General features: G+C 41.9%; 2 protein-coding genes across 3 annotated transcripts; one reads left to right on the forward strand and one right to left on the reverse strand.

Annotated features, from left to right (window-relative positions):
- Positions 1-9484: 9484 nt before the first annotated feature.
- On the reverse strand, positions 9485-14434 carry luc7l3 (LUC7-like 3 pre-mRNA splicing factor). Its single transcript, XM_088317528.1, has 11 exons — positions 14224-14434; positions 13789-13855; positions 13659-13698; positions 13435-13579; positions 13258-13335; positions 13075-13179; positions 12681-12842; positions 12128-12519; positions 11734-11972; positions 11426-11649; positions 9485-10114 (listed from the first exon to the last, which is right to left on the reverse strand). Exons 1-10 carry the CDS (start codon positions 14320-14322, stop codon positions 11459-11461), a joined length of 1518 nt encoding a protein of 505 aa, XP_088173654.1. The 5' UTR covers positions 14323-14434; the 3' UTR covers positions 9485-10114; positions 11426-11458.
- A 966-nt stretch (positions 14435-15400) lies between these two features.
- Positions 15401-20630, forward strand: ankrd40 (ankyrin repeat domain 40). Of its 2 annotated transcripts, XM_088317833.1 has the most exons (6): positions 15401-15897; positions 16276-16424; positions 16642-16742; positions 16839-17271; positions 17400-17581; positions 18673-20630. In XM_088317833.1, exons 1-6 carry the CDS (start codon positions 15764-15766, stop codon positions 18814-18816), a joined length of 1143 nt encoding a protein of 380 aa, XP_088173959.1. In that variant the 5' UTR covers positions 15401-15763; the 3' UTR covers positions 18817-20630. The 2 variants fall into 2 exon arrangements, with proteins under 2 accessions (XP_088173959.1, XP_088173958.1); XM_088317832.1 differs by having other exon boundaries at positions 16642-17271.
- Positions 20631-23374: the final 2744 nt, after the last annotated feature.

The following is a 23374-nucleotide window of genomic DNA, read 5'->3' on the forward strand; positions in this document are numbered from 1 at the left end:
TGGAGGTTTTTTCCATTTCTTTTTACAAGATCCCGATTTGCTTAACAGACCTAATCAGATGTAGGGCAAAACATGAACACGTCCAGCTCACTGGCAGCGTGACGAAAAAAAGGCCTCGGTCAATTAAGGTACGTATCGTGGCGCGTTCCAATGGAACATAAAATCGTGTTGCTTAAGCACTATTTGTATTCCTGGACCATTTCAAGTCTCAAAATACATGAAGGAGTGAACTCCTACTGTGGTGCAAAATGGTGAAGTGTTCATTTTGAACCTCATGAACTCACTTTAGTCTTAAGTGTGTGTTGCCGTGCTGTTAATGTGCTTGTAAGGTGCACCTATTAAACAACTTCCTTCCATCTGCAGGTTCATGTGAGGTACTCGGCTTCCTGGGAGCTTTTGTTTCCCCTCTCAAATTTATCAGTGCAATTAGGCGCTCTGCTGAGCGTGTACTGGAGGCCCACACTGGGCAAGCAGCTCTCCTCCACTGGAGAGGCCTTCTACATTGTGTGTGTCTATACGTGTGTGTGTGTGTGCGCGCGTTTTTGGTGTTCAAAATTTGGTCCCAATGCAACATGAAAACCAGTACAGTGGAACCTCAAGTTAGCAGCTTAATCGGTTCCGTGATTCTGTTTGAAACTTGAAACATTCATAAATCAAGGTAACGTTTCCCATTGAAATGAATGGAAATGCAATTAATTCGTTGCAGCCCCAAAATGAAGTTAAAGTTGTTTTTAACCAGTGTGACTTGTTGAGGAAAAGTCCAACGTTCTGACATGTGACCTACTTCCGCATTCAATATGTGTTGCGAAATGCAATTTTCTGACGCCCATATCGCATTTGGAGCTCCGTCTGTCCACAGGCAAAAGCACCTGTTTGCAATGGACGCAGCTGCTTCAGGCATCTGTGATTGGGTCAATGCAATTTGTATGTTGGTGGTGTTGCCTGTCTGACCACATTCCAGACCGGGAAAAAAAAAAAGTAAGACGAGAGCCACGCGTAGCGCTTCGCTTAACTTCCAAACTGCGCTTGCTAAAGAAAATTGTCCTTATTTAGCGTCTGAGCATATGTTGTGTATCCGCAGGATCTCGAGAAGCGAAATTGGAGCCAACAACTTCCAAAGTGACGATGACTCTTTGCACCGCCGCATGCACAAGACAAGATGCAATGTTAGCGGTAAGCACTAGCGGATTGAAAAATAAGATTTTGTATATAGTCTGTTAAATAATAATGCACGCATGTTCCAAATTAGAGACTAAAATGTATTTTCTTCTGTTTAAAATATTTGGATTTCGATATGAGCAGTCATGGACCGTTCACTTTGAATTGCGTGAAAAAATGGATAATTGCGATGTCAGTGACCTCAACTCATCGTCCGATATTTGTCTCATCCTGTCCAATGTATCATTTAACTCCGCTCGCACCTTTTCTCCCGCTGTCCTTCGTAGCAAACTCACTATGATTGAATCGCTCAATTGTGAGAGTTGGACTTAATTCTATTGATCACACAAGGTACCATGCTTGTTAGGCATCCAACCATCCATTTTCCGTAGCGCTTGTCCTCATCACTGTCGCAGGTGAGCTGGAGCCCATCCGGGTAGTCAGCCCGCCCTAGAGCACGTACTGACAAACATCATATTGTGTACGGATCTGACTCGTGTGGTTTTGGAATGTAGGTGGAAACATAAAAATCCCGAAAATCAGCACTGTGAGGCAGTTGAGCCACCCTTTTTTGTTAGACGGATAAAAATAATTCATCGTATACTTGTCGGCGGGGCCTGCACTGATGCACGACTCCATCCTTGATTTTGATAACAACACATCGTTAATCTCACGTTAACTCTCACCGTTAATTCGTTTCTGTCTTTTTACACTGGCAAGCACGGGTGATGGAAGGAAATAATCACCGTGTAAGTGGTCCGATGTCACGTGAAAAAAAAATGAAATCAAATTCTGACTACCTTGGGAAATTCTTAAATGTGGATGACGTTAGCATGCAAGAAATTAGCATGCTAACTTGACAATTCAGTAAGATAATGTTATTCGGTTTGCGATCACATTATTGTTGAATTAATCATGATGGGAATTCAAGATCCTCTTCGCTTTTTTTCAACTGAAATCTGCTTCACAGTTACGAGGCTCTGGGTTTGAGTCGCCCTCCTGTATGGCGTTAGCATGTTTTTCCCGCGCACTCCAACTCGGTCTCGCGTTCCAAAAATATTTAAGACTCTAAATTGTCCACAGGTGTGAATGTGAGTGTTTGTAAATGTGAACTGGGAGTGACTTGGTGACCAACGTCACTTTTACCCGTCAATTGTGATCGGCCCCCGACGGACTCATGACACAAATGCGGCCAAGCTTTATGGATAACGGATGGCTTTCTGTGATGTCGACTGTCCATCGTTGGTAATACGCCGGCTATTAAACATCCCATTTATGATTTAGTCCAAGCGCGATGGCTGGATGTTACTAGGCATTAAAAGTGCTCATTCGCAGGGACTCAAATTTATTTGAGCTGCCATCAAAATGAAAAATCATCCTAACCAAAATGTCACATCTATCAAGTATGCCGATCAAAAGGTCTCAAAGTTCTTTTTTTTTTTTCCCCCACCACTGGCTCCCCGCTTAAGTTCACTCTGACCAACAGGGTGTAACATCGCCTTTTTTTTTTTTTTTTTTTTTTTAATAATTTAATTTTGATTTTATAATCCTTAAACCTTGATTTTCCTAAAAAAAAAAGGATGCAAAATTAGAATTGATAGCTCAAACAAAGTGCCTACTTCCTTAAAAGAAGCAAAGCGGCAATCGACATAGCGGCCCCGAATCTTTGCCAGGCTTTCACATCGCCACCCAGCAAAGGTCGTGTCAGCCATAAATGTTGAGGATATTGAGTCAAAAAATAAAATAAAATATTTTGGGCCGCATCGATGTATTTCGATTGCTTTAGGAGCCGTGGAGTGGATCCACTCGTGGTTCTGAGGTGTTTTGTCAGCCGGTCCACGTGGTATTTTCCGTTTCAGTGCACTTGGGTGCAAATGCCACTACTCATTAACTTCATCTGAATAAAACACACTCATTCACTCCCTTGGACACAACAGACATGGACGTACACAATCCACGATGAACCACATTAAACGACACCTGAAATGTATGAAATGATTAAATCAATCTATATAATACCACAAAAATAAAAATTGAAACAATCCAGACATATCATGACTTTGCCGCCCCTTTTTAATCCTTCGACATCTTCCCAAAGTACTTTCCCAAAAAGGAAGCAGGAAGTCACTGAACCATGTCGGGTGTGTGGCATTACCTTGCTGGAAAGCAGCGCACACTGCGCCGATTTGCATGATTACACAAGCTCCGTCAGACAGACACAAACACTTATTTGCCTCCCACAGATGCACACAATGTGATTACAAGAAAATGAGGAACGCGACACGGACGAATAGTGTACGCTTATTACCACATGACGCTGTTTACGGCTGATCAGGGGTGGGGATGAACCGCGTCGAAGCTTGCGTTTCATCTTTCAAACGCTTCGTCATTTCATACCTTTAGTGACTTGTCTCTAATCTCGCTGCTTGGCAAGCAGAAAACACAACACTGGTCACAGAGTATTAGTGGACAGGTGCATGACTGATCTCAACGCGGGGGAAAGAAGGACGATCAATAACGAGCTATTGACGCCGCTGATCAATAAGCGGCCAAAAGGATGCGGAAGGCACCTCACCAACAAACTCCTCTTGCTTCCCGGTGTAATCAAAAAGTTAAAAAAAAGTTGAGCGAGGATATTGTGAGAAAATGCCCACTTTGAGATATATTAGCATCAAAATGTTCCTTCGCGCCAGTCGCAACGACGAGTCACACGTGTCCGAATGATACATCGCATTGGAGTTAAGTAGGCCCAGTGTGGATCGATAACAACAAATGTTAATTTATTGCACGGCTAGCACCTTGAGCAAGGCGATGGCAACCTGCAGGAATAACACGTTTTGTTGCAAATTTAGACCTTGAGATTGCTCGGTGCTAAACGTGACATTGCGTGACATTGACAAGAGCGCAAAAGTTCCAACCAGATGACTATGTCGAGTTTTAAAAATGCACAAACGTGTCTGAAAGACACAACGAGAGACAAATTCTTGTTTTGCCAATGATAATTCATGACTTTTTATTCATAACCATGTAACGACTTGTAACTAATACCAGTCAATCATACGTTTAATTAGCATTTTGCATTTAATTAGCACGTCGTCATATATGACCTCACAACACCTTTAACGACATTTCAAATGTGTTTAAACATCTTAAAACAATGCACTACTTCACAGGTGTCAAACCCATGGCCCGGGGGCCAGATCTGGCCCGCGACCTCATTTTATGTGGCCCGCAAAGGGCAAATCATGTGCATCGACTTCCTGTTTCTAGCACGTTTTCCAATCTTCCCCTTTTAAAATTAATTGAAGAATTGGTCATTAAAGGAGCCTGGTACAGATGTGAGAAAGTAAGCCGCTTCGTAAACGTTACTACGGTTAGTGCTTCGGTGTCTTCTGACTCGAAACAGCTTGCTTTGGTTCTCATAGGTTTAGGAAGGATTGTACATACAGTCCATAATATTTGTATTTTTACTGTCATTATTTGTATTTTTTATGGTAATGACCATGTTTGGTAGGCTAGCACCCTAGCGCCCTCTATTGACCACCAGCCACTGCTCCCAAGAATGCATTGGAGATTCTGGCCAAATCTCTAGTCGACTGCAAAGGAGAAAGTCTGTTTTTATGATTTGCGGTTTTGGATTTCAACTTGCTGCTGAACAAGAGCGTGACACAAAACGTGACCAGGAAAAAAATGTGTTAAGATGGGTCAGCCGCGATCTTTACTGCACATCGGCAGGTCCTGGAGGGGTTTAGGTCCTGTCGGCATGACAGATGGAATCTGATCACGTTAGCCGTACAGTGAAGGATACTGCAGTTTACCCTTGTCACTGGGGTGGCGGCAGCCAGATGCTAGTCGAGATGTACAATATGCAACTGATGGCCATGCAGAGGTGCGTGCAGCACTCCACAGCAATTTGGCTCGATAATTTACAGTCACAGGATGTGCAAATCCCGATGACGTCGTTCATTTAAAGCGTGAGAAAGTTAGTTGTGTATGCGTCTTGTCCACATTGCCAAAAATGTATCTTACCAATGATGAGCATTTTTCTTTTTATAAAAGAAGATTATTTAATTGGATTAATATCGCTGAAACCCTTGTGGAATAGTAAACAGAAAAAAAGCAGCGCTAAAATCACAAACTGTTTCTCACCGTTTTTCTTGCACCAATTCACTGTACATCCTTCACTTGGAGAGTTAATTTCAGACTTCCACTAACAGTTTTCAGGACGCTGAATGTAATTAACTCCACAGTGCTAACTTGATATTAATAGTAGATATGGGCAAGTGGAGCTGAATCCCACAGCCGTATTAACCCATGACTCATCCTCAGCAAAGATTAATTTTCTAAACTTGAGGATCTTGACCAGCTCCTAACCTTGGGTTCATCTGGAAGATGAGTTGTTTTTCCATTGCAAATGAGATGAGTTGTGCTGTATATTGACAGCTTCATATTCATGAGTGTATCCATACACGCACAAATAATCTCATGAATGCACGCTTGGTTCCGGATGCGGCCGATGAATGTTCTGTACGAGCAGCCAACTCTTCTTCTATTCAAGCTGTCGTTCCGCTTTGAAGCCCGACATGAGGCTTTTATCTTATCTTGTTATTTCATTGTATTCCCTTGCGCAATGCCCGGCAACATCCCCCCCCGGGGGGGGCGGGGTTGAGGGGCGGGGGGGTGCAACAAATACCATCCCTCTCATCCATAACACAGCCGACAATAATGGCAACGACGGGGTTGGGGGCGAAAGCGGTCTGTTTTTTTTGTTTGAACTAGAACGGAAAGGAATTACCAATTGAGCATACACTATCACGACGAGCCTAATTAATCAGATACATAATTCATAGGGTGGAAGCACGTGCCATAAAAGGGAAGGGGTAGGCGAAATGGATCACAAGACCGCATTATCAGCACTTTCCTGGCGACGAAAGCGGTTGGAGAATGCTGGAGGGTGCCGTTTGTGCGTAAAATTACAAAAAAAAATAAAAAAGACGCATATTCCATCAAATTCTAGTCAAGCGATGCAATTTAAAAAAAAGCTCGCACTGTATTATCATTCTTTTTAAATCAAAACAGACTGACATGCAATTAAAGTCTACCGTAACAAAAGACATGACGGGCAAAAAAAAAACAATGATCGTATTGATCTGATGGCAATCCGCAGACAATGTACGGGTCAATAACAACGAACCCAAGGGGAGGAGATTCCCTTGTGACAAAGATTAAATAGAAGCCCCAATATGTAATGAGAAGCCTTCGGGTGCTGTCTGTGATCAATAAATAAATCGGACTTTTAATGGACATCAAATGATGCACGACTCCACCTCAGCCTTGTTACGCATGAAGAGATTATTTTATTATTTTATTCCACGTTATTTTTGTCTCGTCATACAAATAAAAAAAAAAGTTCAAAATATTGTGATAATATTTGGGATAAATAACAACAAAAGTGTCTGTAATGTGGCAGGGACATATTGACTCCCATTGACGGATATATACGTCAAAAAGTGGGGGTGGCTTGTTTGCAGTACGTTTCATTCGTGCAAGTCGCAAGTTGGAACCTTCGAGTCTAAAACAAGACTCGAGTTACTGTGGAAAAAAAATTATATTGAGCAAGTCCAAAAAATGTTTTTGTTTGGTTTCTTTTTTTTCTGGGGGGGTTAACGTATCAGTGCTTCCCGCTTCCACCTATTGTCTGCAAGTACTGTTCTTCATCCCCCGAAGCCAAATTCCATCTTTCTGTCTCTATTTAATCCTCTTATCATCCTCTGTCCAACTCTTCCTTCTTGAGCGCTCTGAGGAGGGTCTTGGAGACCAAGTATGTTCTTACTATGACCTTCAAAAGGGCTTTGATGGTCAGGCGGGAGGACTGAAAAGCCTCCTGCTGCTCTACCCAGGATTCTTGGCGCCTGGTGACTATGCTTGGGCCAAAACTGCAAAAAAAATTGCACGATATTGAGAGAAGAACTCACGCATGAAACAATGCAAAAAGTCTGAAAGGAAGGCGTCATTTTGTCGCCCATTCCTGCGGTGGAGCCATCTGCTGAAGGCGTGAGACGGAGTGTGGCGATAGGACGAATGTTGCTCTCGCAGCGTGTGGTATTCGGCTTGACCCAACTTGATTTTAAATATCTGGGACAGAACGTGTGGCTCGTCGTGTAATTTGGTGGCGGGAGCTCGGTTACTAAGGTGGTTGAGGTAACACTGCTCTGATTGGTCGTCGTTTTTTACGGCTTGTCATAGTGTGGAGTTGTGTAATTAGAGATTCACAGAACAGTTTTACACCTTCTGTTCCATTTGGATTGATACGAAGTCTTAATTTAACATTTCTCTGTTAAGAAAAATAAATATTGTCTGACCTTTCACCCATGACCCGAGTGAAAGTAAGTAAAAATGGGTGCATTAACTCATTTACTATTGATGGCTAAAGATGTCAAAAATCTTTTTTTTTTGCTTAAAGGTCCCAAAAAGCAGTTGCCCCCATCATCTGGAAATGGAAGGAGTGGTTGCCAATCTCAATTAAGCAGGAGAAGGGCCTTAGTGAAGGAGATGGCAGAGAACCTGATGGTCACTCTCAGACCCTCAGAGAGAACATTTTTCTGGTCTGACGAGACAAAGAATGGCGTACGACACAGTTCAGAGGATTCTGCATTTATGTTCCATCCATAAAATGTTCTGTACCTCATTAGAGTCACGGCGGTGCAGGAGCCTATTCCAGCTGACACTGAGATGCGGGGTGCACCCTGAACTGGTCGACAACCAATCGCTGTGCACCCTGAACTGGTCGACAACCAATCGCTGTGCATTTTATTAGTAGATTTTTTTTTTTCCCCCCAAAAAATAAAACCTCTTTGCTGATAGTATCCAGGGTCTAAGTGCACTAACCCATCCCGCATATTCCATTTAAAATGAATATAACCGCACGGCGTATAACTGGTATTAAGATGGATGACAAATGAGGGTATAAGATCGTTCATACAAAGCAAGATTTCATTACATTACTGAGCATTGATTTTTGTGTTTTTAAAAAGGAAAGCATTTATCATTAATCGCAAATGGAAGAAACGTCATTGTTAGAGAGCATTTACAGTCTCAGCGCCATGCCTGAAAGGCTGCTCAGCATCGCAGCATCTTCTTTACAGTAATTAAATGATAAGCCGAAAGAATATTAGTGCTGCAGCTGTGCAGTAGCGTAATAGAAGTAGGAGCACCGCGCCTTTAGGGGAAATTTAATTCCTTCATCAAAATAGGAGTGACAAGCTGACAAAAGCTGCGAGCGTGCACTGGGAGTCTCCATCATTAATCAGCATGGTGACAGCCCCAATTGATGAATTGCCTCTGTGGCATCTGCATCATGCTTTGCCTTCTGGCCTTCAACTGAGTTTGAGTGAAAGTAGAGAGGCCATTATCCATTGTGACAATTTAGAAATGTGCCCATTGTAGCCCTTTCCCTTGGGCGACGTGCCCAGGTGGCTTGTATGGATAGTAGATTGAGTATGTTCTTTTTGCGTGCAACTTTAATGTTGTGAGTCAGTGGTGTCGGTACGCCTTTTTTAAATCTCCTGGGGGACAAGACGACCCCCCTGAACCTATTTTGTATGAAACCTAGCGACATCCCTGTCGTTTGTGAGTTAGCAGATACTGCCCCCTGCTGCTAGATTATGGTGTCTACAGCCCTCAAGTAAATGTAAAAATGGCATCGTATTACAATACAACTTTATTACAGTGTTATTATACCTGTTCCAAGGTAAAAACGATAAATAAGATTTTGTGGTTTTTGCTAAAAACGTCTCGCTTGACTTGCTGGGTGGTGGGAAAAAAAACAAATAAAATGCTTCCGATCATTGGTCATACAAGTTACAGCTTTGTCAATTATAGATTTTGACTATTTCACAAAATGATGATTATAACAAGTGTGTGGGAACTAACCCATGAACACAGCGAAAAAAATAAATAAAAATTATAATTAAAAGTTACTCTTAAAATCTGTAAATGGGGCTGGAACTGGATTTTTCAGAGGCCATATAGCAGGCGTGGGCAAACTACAGCCCGGGGGCCACATGCAGCCCATTAAACATTTTAATCTGGCCCACCCAACTTGAAAAAAATTACATCCGTAACCTTTATTTTCTAAATACTGTGGTGTGAAAAATTAAACGTAATTTTTTTCTCCAATGAGGTGAGGTTACCAAATCAGTCCATCTTCTCCTGATCCGGCCCCTCTGTCAAATTTTAGAACCCATTGTGGCCCGCCAATCAAAACGTTTGCCCACCCCTGCCCTGTAGACATTTTATGTATGCAGCTAAAGAAAGAAGACAAGAGTCAAGTTTTTACCTTTTATTTCTCAAGACCACAAGAATATTTGAAGCTGACCAAACCTAAACACATCTTCAGCCTTCAATCAAAATGATTGGATCAAAAGGAAACCAGTATATTTTACAGCAAGATGAGCAAATCATTAGCTCTACGTGGAAGGGAAAAAAAGAGCCATGCCCTATCATTGGACTAACATTTTACATCATTTAAAAATTAAAAAATATCAAAGTGAAGTAGGACCTGACACACCGAAATAAACTACAAAGTATTGTTTCCTTTAAAGAGTTACTAAATGCAGAGGAAAGGGGGAAGTTCTCCCCCAAAATAATAAAGGGGTTGGGGGGGTGTGAACTGTGCCTACAACTTTGGGTATTTCAAGTGGTGTTTGACTGATGTCTAGACCCCTCGAAATACATATATTAACCACAACTCATCCAACTATGAGATCAGATCAACAGAGACATGAAAATCAACGCAGCGATATTTTCCTCCCTCTTCCACGTGCATGTTCTTGATTTTATATAAGCCACAACGCATATGTGGATCACCTTGTTTATAAGCAGCGAAGTGCCAGGGTCAAGGTGAGGTTGGGGTGACCTCCTCCTGTTCTTCCTCCAATGGATATCTCAGATTCCCCTGTTGGACAAACATGTTCATAAAATTGAATGTTAGTAAAGGAGCCCAGCAACAACCTTTCTAGAAAAAAAACACAAAGTGACTGCTACTGGATCAGCAAAAAAACAGTACATCTCAGAAAGAACGTCACACAAAAGATTCTAAAGTTCCTCTGACATGCTTTGTCATCATTTGGTGAAAATGCTGACAAACTGTCTACAAATGTTTGACACCACCTTGAAATTAACATTTTATAAGTGTCAAAACTATGTGATATTTCCTCTGTACTTATGATAGTGAACAGATGTGACAAACAAATGATTCATAGAGGACTACATTTAAACCCTATGGCAGAAGTTAATTCAAGCAGGCGCCCTCTCCTAAACTTGAATGATGAAAGCTAAACAACATACAGAGCCACAATCAAGCTTTCAAGTTGATGTCGTGGAGAGTACAGGCAACAGCATTGACAAAAGGATGCGGGTATAGAAAGGAGTACCTGGGGTGAGTACCTGCACACTTTGACAGTCAGAGAGTATCCTTGATTTTTAATTTGCCCTTTTCACATGTGGTCTCGCTCACAACACCAACGCTGTGAGGTGTGGAAGTCAGCTGCAAATTATGCCATAAACCCTACCCTCCGGTTAGTTAGGTACGCTGGTCCCTCCCACCCGCACCCCCCAAGCTCCTATGACTACCCCAACCCACCACCCCGCAAAAAAAAAAAAAAAACACACACACTGCAAAGCATTATCAGTCACATTAAGGAAATGCATGGCATTTGCTAGGCAAGAATTTGTGTGTTTACATACGAGGATGAAATCGTCCCGCTTTGAATAAAGATAAACACACTATTGTGGTTTAACTATTTGTAATCTATGTTGAAGATAACGTTATTTAAAAAAAAAAATAATAATACTGCCAAATCGGGGAGAAAAATGCAGGAAAGAAAATTAAGTCTATTATATTATGAAAAAGAAATGTCCTACTACTTTTGTCAACAAGGACAAAAACATTTTGAAGGATCAAAAGCGATACAAAACGAGGGGTACCTCTGGGCATGTTTGCTCAGGGCTACACTGGCCTTTCGCTCTTGGCTTTGAGTATGCTTTCTACTTTCTTCTCATTCATCGGGCCTAGTTCTTCATCTTCAGTGCATACTTATGATGCACTATTCAAAAACAGGATATGGTACATCAGACAAACATAATCAGCATTTAAGTGAATGCAAAGAAGGTGGGAGCAGGAGGGGAAGGAGGTAGCATGGGAGGGGTGGAAGTGTGTGAGGGGGGTTTTAGGGTTTCAGGGGGGCGAGGAGAAGGACACACTTACCTGAGTCTGATCTGAGGTCCTATCAGATCAGTTTTAATTGGACTGAGTGTCACCTTCAGAAAGGAGGAGCTCTTGCTGGCCGTTAAGGAGAGCGGGGGAGGCCGAGGCAGCAGCCCCTGTCTCCATCGGCTCCGCTTCCGTTGAAGCCTTGACAGCAGCTGCTTCGCCGTCAGAGTTCTTGTCTTTCTTGGCGCTGCCGCTCTTCTCCTCCGACATCTTACGTTCTTAAAAACAAACAAAGCATCACAGGGTGGTTGAAGCAATCTTCAATTTTACATCTGGTGGTGGGGGCAGATATGGGTCGTCACCTATTTCTTTGGATGAGCGCTCTTTGTCTCTATCCCTGTCTCTATCCCTGTCCCTCTCTCTCTCCTTATCTCTCTCTCTGTCCCGGTCCCTGCTGCGGCTGCGCTGGCGGTGAGATCTGCGCTCCGAGCTTCGCGACCTCCTCCTGTCACGGCTGCGGGAGCGTCGCTTCCGGTCGGAGCGGTCACGGCTGCGTCTCCTGTCTCTATCCCTCTCTCTCTCTCGATCTCTATCCCGGCTCCTGCAGAACAAGCAAATGTCAGCGATACAGAAGTACTTAAAAAAAAAAAAAATGTCAATCTGCAGTCTGTGATGACACTGACGGGTAAGATTGCAATTTGCAGGTTTCCATTTTATTAAAAAATGTTTGCCGTTACAGATAACAGTTGGGGTTACCTGCTGCGTCTGTGGTCCCGGTCCCTGTCTTTGTCTCTGCTCCTGGACCTCCGACGATCCCGGGATCGACTCCTTCTCCTCTCTGATGCTCGACTGGAGTGGCGGCTGTTAGAATGGCTTCGCCGTGCCGGCCGGTCCCTGTCCCTTTCCCTGTCCCTTTCCCGGTCCCTGTCTCTGTCCCGGTCCCTGTCCCTGTCCCTTTCTCTGTCTCTCTCCCTGTCGCGCTCCTTCTCACGTTCCCGCTCCTTCTCCTTCTCTTTCTCTCGCTCCTTCTCCTTTTCCTCCTCCTCTTTGCGCTTCTTCTCACGCTCCTCCTTCTCACGCTCTTCTCTGTCTTTCTTAACGACTGGGTTTTCTCCTTGCGGGTCCTCTGAGCGACGTCGTATTTTCTCCTGTTGGAAGTTCAGCAAGCACCAGAGTTTAAGAACAAAAAATGTGATCAGCAAATAATTTTTGACCACATGCAGGAGGCAAAAATATTAAGTTTTTATTTCTTTGCGACAATGCCTATCATCTTCAACATTGTGGTGCTATTGTGCTATTATTTATATACCTTGAGCTCCTCTACAGTGGATTTGATCTTGGCATAGCCCATATGCTGCTTCCCCATTAAGTGGTCGTCCACCCGAGATTGAGCATCACCCACAATTAGGAAGGCTCCGCACACCTCGCACACTTCCATCTGTTTCTCCTGGGCCGCAAAGCTCTCAATTGTCTGAATGAAAACACATCAACAGGGGGATGATATCATCTTGTGCTTGACTAATATAATCCATGGATCTTCATAATTTTGATGGAAGAATATTAACTCCCACACTTCTTCCCTTTTTTTTTTTTTTTACATAATCTAATAAATGACAAATAGTTTCACTTCAACTCTGACAGAATGAATTAAACCCTCAACAGACAGCAAAAATAGGCTGATGAGGCTGAGTAAGGTGACTCACCGAAGGGTTTGCGCTAAGCAGTTCCCTCTCCTCCTTGAGCTGCTCAACCAGCTTCATCATTCCCTGAGCCTCCTCCACACGGCCCTCAGAGCCCAGCTCCTCAATCTGTGCAAAACAAAGTACAATGTTAAAACAGCCACATAAATGAAAAACAAAAGTTATTGTGCATTATTTTCAACAAACCTGTAGAACTAAATCTTCAATCTTCTCTGTCAGAACCTGAGCCTTCTCCTCATTCTTTCCTGCTGGAGCAGGAGCTTGCTAAAAAAAACAAACGCATTTAGCAGAAAAAAACACAAGCTCTCTCTATAATTTGCATCTTAGTAATAATAGAGAAAAACATATGAAGCACAAACAAACCCCTGCATTCTGCTGAGCTTGGGAAAGTGCAAGTCGAGCATGCCCTCGGCGGATTCGTCGTTCCACTTCGGCCAGGAGCGACTGCAGATAACGCAGAAAGTCCCGCTCATAGCCCTCCTTCATGTAACGTGAGCTCTTTTCGTATCTGAACAAAAATAATACAACATTAATAGGTCATAAAAAAGACATTGAACAAATGTAAAATGCATCGATGCATTGCTTACACTTTCCGAAGATTTTCATCATGGATTTTCTCACAAGGGCCTTCCAAAGGAAAATGGAAATTGTTATCAGTGACCGTTCAATTGAATGTACATTATTGTGAATGCATAAATCAAATTGTGCTTGACTTACCTAAATCAGAGCGTGTATTTGTAAATAATTCGGCTGGACAGAAGCCACACAGATAGTATCGACATACCTAAAAAAACAGAGTTGAGATATTTAATTTCAAAGGGAACACATTTACCCCCATCCCGCCACGTCAGATACGTTAAAAAAAATCTGGTTCAAATCAGATGACAACGCATGCCTCTTGGTGAGGTCGACCATCAGTATCAGCATCAGCATGCTAACAATGGATCATCGTGTGTGGATTACCATTTGTCACGCTGCGTCAAATATATGTTTACGACTACTTTATTCGATAATGGCATTTATAATCGTTCAGAAATATTGAAAGATATCGACAACGTGTGTGTGCGTGGTCCCTAAGCACACCAAACGTTACAAAGAGTAACGTTAGCGAGCAAACCCACGAGGCTACAATTAGCAAGAATGCTATCTTACGCTCTCGTCGTCCCATTTGACGTTACATCTTTTCTCGTCGGGGGCCAAATTCCTGTCTCGGCCCATTAACTCGTCGAGCAACTGGGCGGCGGAAAGCATTTTGCTTAACTTCGAAGTATTTGTCTTAAACGCAACAATAAATCGCGGAGCTTCTGTTCACACCATCCCAAACCGCCCAAAGTACATTGAGTTAAAATGGCAGCCTCTGTGACGTCACCACTCACTAACTGCGAATTGAGTCCAATTTTTGACCCGGATATGCAACTAGAACGATGGAATGTCTTGGGAAAAGTGCATATACACGCGTCATAAAGCTGTAACGTATATCCATTATGATAATGCATTTTATTTACACTATCTTAAGTGCACGCAACACAAAAACATTTTTAGAGGAATGGAACTACCAGCCGCATTACATATTTTCATCATTAATGTGCAGTTACATTGGAAATGTAACAAATATTTTGCACTCAAAGCCAAATCTCATGGGACGAAGACTAAGTCATGTTGTCAAACAACACTAAGGCCCTGGGCAGATTAGAATGGTTTGACATCTGGTTGGACAAAAATTCTGAAATCGTGCATGAATACAGTATCTTGGAAACAAACTTTAGAATTTCCCAACTGCGTTTTTTTATCTTTGGTTACTGATTCAATGTGAAGGTCTACAAGAATTGTACACATTTCTGAAATAACAAATTCGCACAAAAAACATTTAACCATGTGTTATTACTAATTAATAATTATATTCATTTGTGAGGGCACTGATCATGATAATTAATTTCACAATAATTATCAACAAGGTGGGAGATGACGAACTAATCATTTTTGCAACACTTTATTTCTATAATTATCTGCAAGTGTTTGCATTTTCAAGCTAAAATGTCGTCAAAATCCTGAGGAAATGCAATTTTTTAAATTACATTTGCTGGCTACCCATATGACACTTGTGGGCTACTTTTCGGCAGTGGCGACCAGATCAAAAGTGATATACATTGTTTACCTACCTAAATATATTCGTGAATGAATGAATGAGCGCTACAAACTTAATAAAAAAAAATTAATTTACATTTGCTACCGATCTGCCACATCCAATATGGCTAACGCACTGACGTATTGCCGCAACGGACCAACCCGCTGTACGCGGTCTGGTTAGTCGTTGTTACATCCAAAAGTGTCCGCCCCGCGATGTGGCGGGGCTGCTGGCAAGTCACCCCACCGAAGGAACGGGCAGAAACCGCCGATAAGATTGACTGGAAAGCGGGTGTTGACTGTGACAGTAAAAATTGAAGCGAATCCAAACAAGGGAGCCGCTCTGTAAACGACAAGGAATTCGGTTGCTCAGTCGCATTAGCGGCAGCAGTTTGTTATCGCCTTCTAATATTAGCACAAAAGACTGCTGTCACCTAATCAGGCTAGCGAGCACAGTAGTTAATATTTAGCCTTGTGGCTAATGCTCTTTGGCCATTATTGTTGTTTGGCTAACTCGTGAGGCTTTAGTATATCCTATGAACTCAGAAATCTCGTAGTCTGTGCAAACATGTCCACCACTTCGTTGGATAAAGAACTACAGGAGCGACTGAGAGAGGCGTCTGCAATCGGGGACATTGACGAAGTGCGGACGTTGGTAGAGAGTGGAGTAAACGTCAATTCCCAAAACGAAATCAATGGATGGTAAGTTTGAGCATGTAACATTACGTGAGTGGGCTCCCCAAAAAGTGAAAAGCCACAGCATATATTAGCCTTCACGTATTGTAAAGAATGGGCGCTTATTTAACAACTTGAGGAAGTTGCTTGGTGAGTTGCATGTTTTTGGTTTGGTCTGTGATATCCCATTAGGCAAATCTTGCTTTAATCCTTTCGAGCTGTCTTTTGGAAATCCTTTAAGTGGGTGATCTACAGGCACACAGCATTCCCAATCATGAACATGACTTGTATGTAGTCATGTGGAATGGTTCTTCATTTCTATAATATGCTATGTTAACCTATTGGATGTCTTTGGTGTCACTTTTAAACGTGCGTGTAAACAGTAATTGTCTTTAATCTCACCAGGACTTGCCTGCATTGGGCATGCAAGCGGAACCATAAGCAGATTGTGTCCTACTTGCTTAGTAGCGGTGCAGACAAAGACATCCTCACAGCTAAGGAAGAGCTGGCCTCACAACTCACATCCAAACCGGAGATCAGACGGCTTTTAGGAGGTAAATGATCACAGTCATTGTTTTTTTTTTTTTTTAATTCATAACTTTTGTTTATGGTCTTTATCATTAAACATGAATACAAATATGGCTTCCATTTGCAACCAGCTTTGCAGTGTTTGTTTTGTTTGAATAGTGTCTCTTCTTTCATGCTTACATAACTGATTTTCTTCTGCCAATCAAGCTGATAAAACTGAAAACTTTTTTTTAACTCCCACAGTTGAAGTGGACGACGTGCCTGAAGTCAAGGAGCCTGAATTGCCAATCATCCCCAACTATTTGTCCAACCCTCCGTTCTTATACGCATCGATGGATAACAAGGTGGAGCTCCTCCTTTCTCAGTACCTTGCACAAAATGGATCTGTGGAACACACGGAGTCCACGGACAGCAATTCAGCGCCACTTTCTCCAACTCAGCACTTTCAGACATCACAGAGCCTGGCCTCTGATGACCCCGTTCCACCAACAAGCCCCATCACTCACAGCAAAATTCAAAGCCGGGAATTTGTTCCAGTGGCTGAGCAAAACGGTGTGTCAACCGGCTTGGCCGCATCCCACAACCACACGGTTGTAAACTGCACAGTGCCCGTGGATCTGTCGGTCGAGCCGCACCTCGTCAACCACGCAGTGCCACACAATGGAACCATGTGCTCGCCTCCTTTGACCTCACCCAGTCCAGGGTTGGCTTGCAGCAACGGCGGTCAGGTTCAAGCGCCGGTGACCAACGCCAACCCGACGGTGAGCAGGCAGCAGTCTGTCCCACAACCGATAGGCTACAGTCAACCAGGCGGACCTTTGCCAGCCTTCCAGCCGTTTTTCTTCACAAGCACCTTCCCCGTCAACGTGCAAGGTGAGAGCAAACCATTTTGACGCCTTGACAATAAAATGGAGTTCAAAGTGTTATAACACTTTGAACTAAATTGTTGATGTCACTGAAGTACCACGTTGAACCCACCTGTGGCATTAATCCTATTGTAGAATTAGTACTGAAGGTGCGTATCCAGAACCCTAACGCCCGTGAGAACGACTTCATCGAGGTGGAGCTGAACCGCCAGGAGCTCACGTATCGTTCACTGCTGAGGGTCTGCTGCCGGGAATTGGACATCAGTGCTGAGCACGTGGAGAAGATCCGCAAGCTACCAAACACGATGTTGAGAAATGTAAGATACACTTGATTTAACCCTGTTAGTTATGAAAGTTGCACGTATGCACTATTTGAGACAAATGAGACATTTGCAAATGACATCAGTTGCTCATGGCTCAGTTACAACTAATCATGGTTCAGCTTCAGAAAATCGAGTCGTGATTGCTTTTTTTTTTTTCCGTTACCTAAGCCTTTAGTAACTGTGATGTCATTTTCAGTTGACAAAATGGCCGCCACTTGTGATAGCTAAAATCAGGTGGATTTTGCTGCTAAAGTCATATTCCACAAATGCAATATTAGAATGCCATGTTTAGACTAGTAAGTTAATTGAACAATTTATTGCTATTAATTTGAAGCATTCCTGAGGACAGTCTGTGTGCCACCCAGGTTTATTATATTTTTGAATTTTTCACTATAGTTTTTTTATTTCACATTGACTTTATTTTTTAGATTCAGTTAGTTTTAATTGTATTTTTAAAGCAAGCATGATGGTTTTTTTTTGTGTGTTTTAGTTTTAGTATTAGTTTCATTTTTTTTATTTTTTTTAATATATCGAATAATTGTCGAGTTCCAACTAAAGCCCCCAATCACTTTGTAACAGTGTAAACTACAATTCTCCAAAAACTGACTATCTGTATGGATATACAGTAATTTGGAAATAAATCAATTTATTTACGGTATTGATTGTGAAAGACAAAAACGAAGGTCGTTTTCACTATATTTTGGATTTTTTTAATGGAATTTTATTTATGTAGTTTCAGTTAGTTTTCATTTTTTTATAAGGCATTTTATTTTTTATTTTGTTCATGGAAATTTACTTAATTAGTTCGTTTTCATTAACCATAATAACTTCGGCCTTCCAGTAGAAATATTCGTCTGTTTGTCCTTGAAGAGTCCCGGGGAAATCTTAAAACAGTCTGACACAAAACTTTTCCTCTGAAACATTAAGAAGTAATCAACCATTTTATTGATTTCAAACAGTCTAGTAATACATTTTTCAATTTTTTTTATTTATTTATTTTTTTTATTTTGAGGGATTGCAGGAGCAAGTAGAAATTGTGCTTGCCTCTTCTTCATATCCGGAACTGCTATCCCTCTTTTGCCCAGGACAAAGATGTTGCCCGGCTGCAGGACTTTCAGGAGCTGGAGGTTGTGCTGGAGAAATCCGAGGGCTTGTCCTTGTTCTCCGGGACGGGAGGCCTCACCGACCGACCGTGCTACAACATGAAGGCCTCGCGCCTCACCTACTGAAGCGCCCCGCCCCGTTTCTCCGCTTTTCACGGGCTTCTCTAGCCACCCTCCAGCAGCCGCTACCCACTTGCCTGTCGGACCCCCTTCCGAGCTTTGATCAGCTTCGGGTGTGCTGTCACTTTTCTTACCAGGATTCCGTCTTTCAAATTCTCGAGCTCTTTATCCTCCTCCAGGGCCCTTTCGCTGCTTTGTTGTTCCCCAACTGGTTCTCAGAGATTACCGATGCATGGTGTCTTGGATTTTGAGAGAAACTATTTGGGCCCTTCTCTCCGTCGCCACCCAGTGCACCTTGTGCCGAGGTTTCAGCGGGATGACGGGAAGGTGGGTCGGGGACATTAGTTTGTCTTCCTGGGGTTTCTGCAATAGCCTTATATGGTCATGCTTATTAACAAGCTGCGGAGCGAGATGTCGCTCACTAACCGTCACTTAACAGAACAGCTCCCATAGACTTGAAGTGATCGAAGATTTTCCAGCTTGCTTACACACCTTCATACATGCTGTTGCTTCAACCTTCGTGTCTTTGCTGCAGAGAGGAGCTCTGTGAGTTGCTTTAGTCGTTGGGTCTTTTTTGGGACGGATCATTTCGACTGCCGTCTGCGTACGTTCCGACGTGATGGAGAAAAAGTGCACTGTGGAAAAGACTCTTTTGTTTTTATAGTTTTCCCATGTGTACCATTTATTGTAGTTTTAAATTCCCAGATACCTCACCGTCTCTGAAGTATTTATAGTTGTTTTTTTTTTAGTTGTATTAGCGATCACTAACGAGGGTGGACCGCGCATTGTGCTTTCAACTAAAGAGGCGTAATTCCCTCCCCCCGTCTATGTCCACAGGTAGCAACTTGCATTGTCCGATACGTGCTGATGAACAAACTGCAGAATGCCTCTTCATCACAAAGGAATCCAGCTGAACATGTTTGTTTGAACAATTGGAGAGGAATGAAAAAATGCTTTTTGTTCCAAAAGTGAATTCACTAAAACACTACGAGGAGGTGTTTGCGGACGGGAGGTGAGGTTGCCTCCATATTGGCACCCTTCTCAGTGCAGTTTTTTTCCTAATATCTTTTTTGCTTTTAATGGTAGCTTTATCACATAACACAAGTCTGTTTGACCGAACCTAAAACTGCACTGACAAGATGACTATTAAAACGAAATGTTTGTATGTTGAGATGGTAATCGGCAGGTGGAGAGCCTTACGTCAAACGGAAATGTGAATGCTGCTCTTATCATCGCATTCCGTCGATACTGATGCTTAATTTCTGACAGTGGTGCGGTTAACTGCGCCATTTTCTACATCCTACAATCAAAAGGTTTCCTATCTGTGCCGTTAGTTTTTCAAATGTATACCCGAAGCTCTTACTTTATCATATTTTTTCTTACTAACCATAGTATTTTTTTTTTTTTTTAACCGGGTAGGCCTGTTGTGTTTGTGTCAATACGTTAATGTCGGAGGTTGAAGTTCAAGCACGGCGTGGCCGTTTGTGGAAGAAAGTGCAATGTGAGGTAAAAGGCTTGATTTACAAAGTGCAAATGTCAAGACAGGGTGAGAGCGTCATGTTTTAAATGAGTTTATAGCTCATGTTTGATTCTGTGAAAAGGAGACGACTAACAATAGTTGTGGGTTTGTTAGTTGTTCTAGAGTTAAAGCAGAATACAGTTTGACTTAACCTATGCATCCAGAGTCTGATATTTTTATAAAAGATGTGTCCTGTGTACTTGCAGACATAATCGTAGTCACTGTTAAAGCTGTGTTTTTTGTTGTTTTTTTTTCGTTCTGGAGACCTGTACATGTTCTTTGATAAAAGCATGGTGAATGACTCCCATCTCTTCTCTGGCTCCCTCACTTTAACACATTGTCCTATTGTTAAAGTCTGGCGTGTGGTGGTTATGATTATGTCATTCAGCATAGATGAAATGCGCCATTAAAACACTAGAGGGCGGCAGAGTCTTTTTTTTTTTTAATATGGTACTCCATAGTCGTTTGTTTTTTTTCTTGGCTCGAAGCCACATTTTTGTATTACATTAGTATGAGTAGTGTCCATTTTCTTTAGGCAACTAAACTGAAGTTGTTTCAATGTTAATTATGCACCATTAAATTACATTGAAACCTTGATATTGCTATAATGACAGCAATTATAAATGTAGGATTTTTTGGATGGAATTACGTAGGGAAGAAATCGTATGTGCTCTATACAAGGACTATGACAATTCCATTAATATAAAGCTAAAAAAAAATATTTCTTCAGTGAAAAAAAAAGTGTGGCATGTATTTCCACAAATCAAAAGAAAATGAAATGTTCCTTAACAGTGAAACTGCAATGAAACATTTTGGAGTCCCAATTTTTTTTCCTCCCAGAGCTTCACTACCCAGCTGTGTATTCTTATCTGACCCAGGTTTGCACAACAAGCCACTGTAGTACATTTTGTTATGCCCCGAATCATCAAGACATTTTGTTCCCTTTCTGATGTAAAGAATATAAACAAAGACCAAATCGTGGTCGTCCACAACACCTTTTCTATCTGTGAATGAATGAATACAACAAAGTCTCATGTGGTGAGCAGATGTTCAGACAAAGCAAAGCAAGGAGCACAAATATTACATAAGCTCCTCGGACAGCGCAGTGATGAAATTATGAACCTAAAAATGCATTTATGGTCGGTTAAAAGTCACTTTTCAATCCATCTATTTTCCACAATGCTAATAGTGATTGTTTTTGTTTGCAGTAGTGCGGAACTGCTCTGCTTGTATTTTCGCAAATTTGGTACTGTGTGAGTTTAATACTCCTTTGACCAAAGTCACTCGGTTTATTTAATGATTCCAATTGAAGTTAATTGGAATGCTATTTAATCAAATCTCCGACTCCCCAAAAAAAACCACTCCCAAAAACATGGAGTTAATAGAATTTTCAAATGTTAGCAATTGCTCCTTGTGATTCATTTTGTGTTTGCCAATCCCCTTTAATAAAAGGCTGAAAGTGCATCGGTGACTAATCATCCTTTTTATTTTCTCATGGATTGAGTACAATAATTCCCCAGCCATTGCAGCGTCTTCGTGCACCCCCACAATGAGAAAAATCTGTGATATAGAAATACCCTATTTAAATATTCGCTAGGTATTTTTTTATTCCATTCACAACACATGTTTAATTTAATAAAACGCACTTTTAAAGTAATATAAACATTTAAACGTGATATATTGAGAGTTCAAGAGCAAAATCAAATTAAAAAAAAGTAGCAATGCACTGATCACTCGATGTGTTTAGTTTCCAAACCAACAAACTTAACTTATGTCAACAGACGTAAATATTAACATCCGAAAATGTACGTTATAAAGTTAACTTAATCATCACTTTCGGCATAAAACAACTACTGAAGTATACTTCCTGTTTTGTTCTTCTTTCAAGTTTACACAGTCGCAGACTACGTGTGCTGCCATCTTGTGGGTAATAGTAGAATTGCACCTGATATAAAAGCCAATACAGTACAATACATTATTCATAGTTATTATTGTACAAAAAACATTTGAGAAATCCCCAAAGGAGGCAGATTGACTGCATTACCTTTGTTGTTGATGATTCATAAAATACTGTCGTCATCTCATCATTCTTAACCTGTCGTCATAATTTGATAGTATACACACATGTAATATTGAGGCCTGAAACGGTACATTTCATGAAGCACAAATACACTTGCACGTGGATGTCTGTCGTCCGGTATTTTGTGTCTAGACCCGCGTTGAGGAATCAGCTTAGTGCCCCAATGTGGCTGGACACCTTTGTTCGGTTTGAGTGGGACACTCATAATGAGCTTAACATGAACAGCCTTTTATTGTTTCAAAGTAGCTCTACCAGTCTCCAATGCCGCCACGGAAACACCTCAGTTCACATAGTAAGCCCGAAGAGTATTTTAAAAATGGAGACAGAAGACGACATCACTCACAGGTACATTGTTGTAATTTGTAAACCACATGTGACAAATCCATGCACACCCTTTTCGAGAACCTGCATCCCCACTGCCGCTTTGTTACAAGATCTGAAATGAAACAATTGTTTAAGTATTGTCGACTCATAACATGGGGGTAATTATGAAAGTATTACGATTGGCTGGCGACCAGTCCAGGTTGTACTTTGTCGTTCGCATTAATGTAAATATTTTAGGTGTGAAATGATGTGCGCCGCACATCGAGACGTTAATAATGGAGTAGGAGAAGCACGGCCTTTCGTGACGGAGTACGTGTTGGTCAAAGTCACGGTCTCTTTGCAGACAAATTGAGTGATGGGGGCAGAGTTGATTCAATATGCGCGGTGCCCTGCGTAACCCCAGCGTTGGCTACGCTGGGAATGTGAGGTCTTGAGGGTCGGGTTATCACGCAAGTGTGTAAGGGGAAAATGTGTGTGCGAATGTCAGATATTGGATAAGGAAATATTGTAGTTGGTATTATGCGGAATAATTTTTGTCTGTTCATCTGAACACACGGGTCAGTTTAATACATGCCTGCGTGTGTCTCTGAAAAGTTCATCGACCAGATTGAGGCTACGAGTCCAGCTTGGAACGCATTGGG

Source organism: Idiotropiscis lumnitzeri, chromosome 15, assembly GCF_059441095.1.
Source record: "Idiotropiscis lumnitzeri isolate Australia: NSW breed Sydney's pygmy pipehorse chromosome 15, RoL_Ilum_1.0, whole genome shotgun sequence".
NCBI lineage: Eukaryota > Metazoa > Chordata > Actinopteri > Syngnathiformes > Syngnathidae > Idiotropiscis > Idiotropiscis lumnitzeri.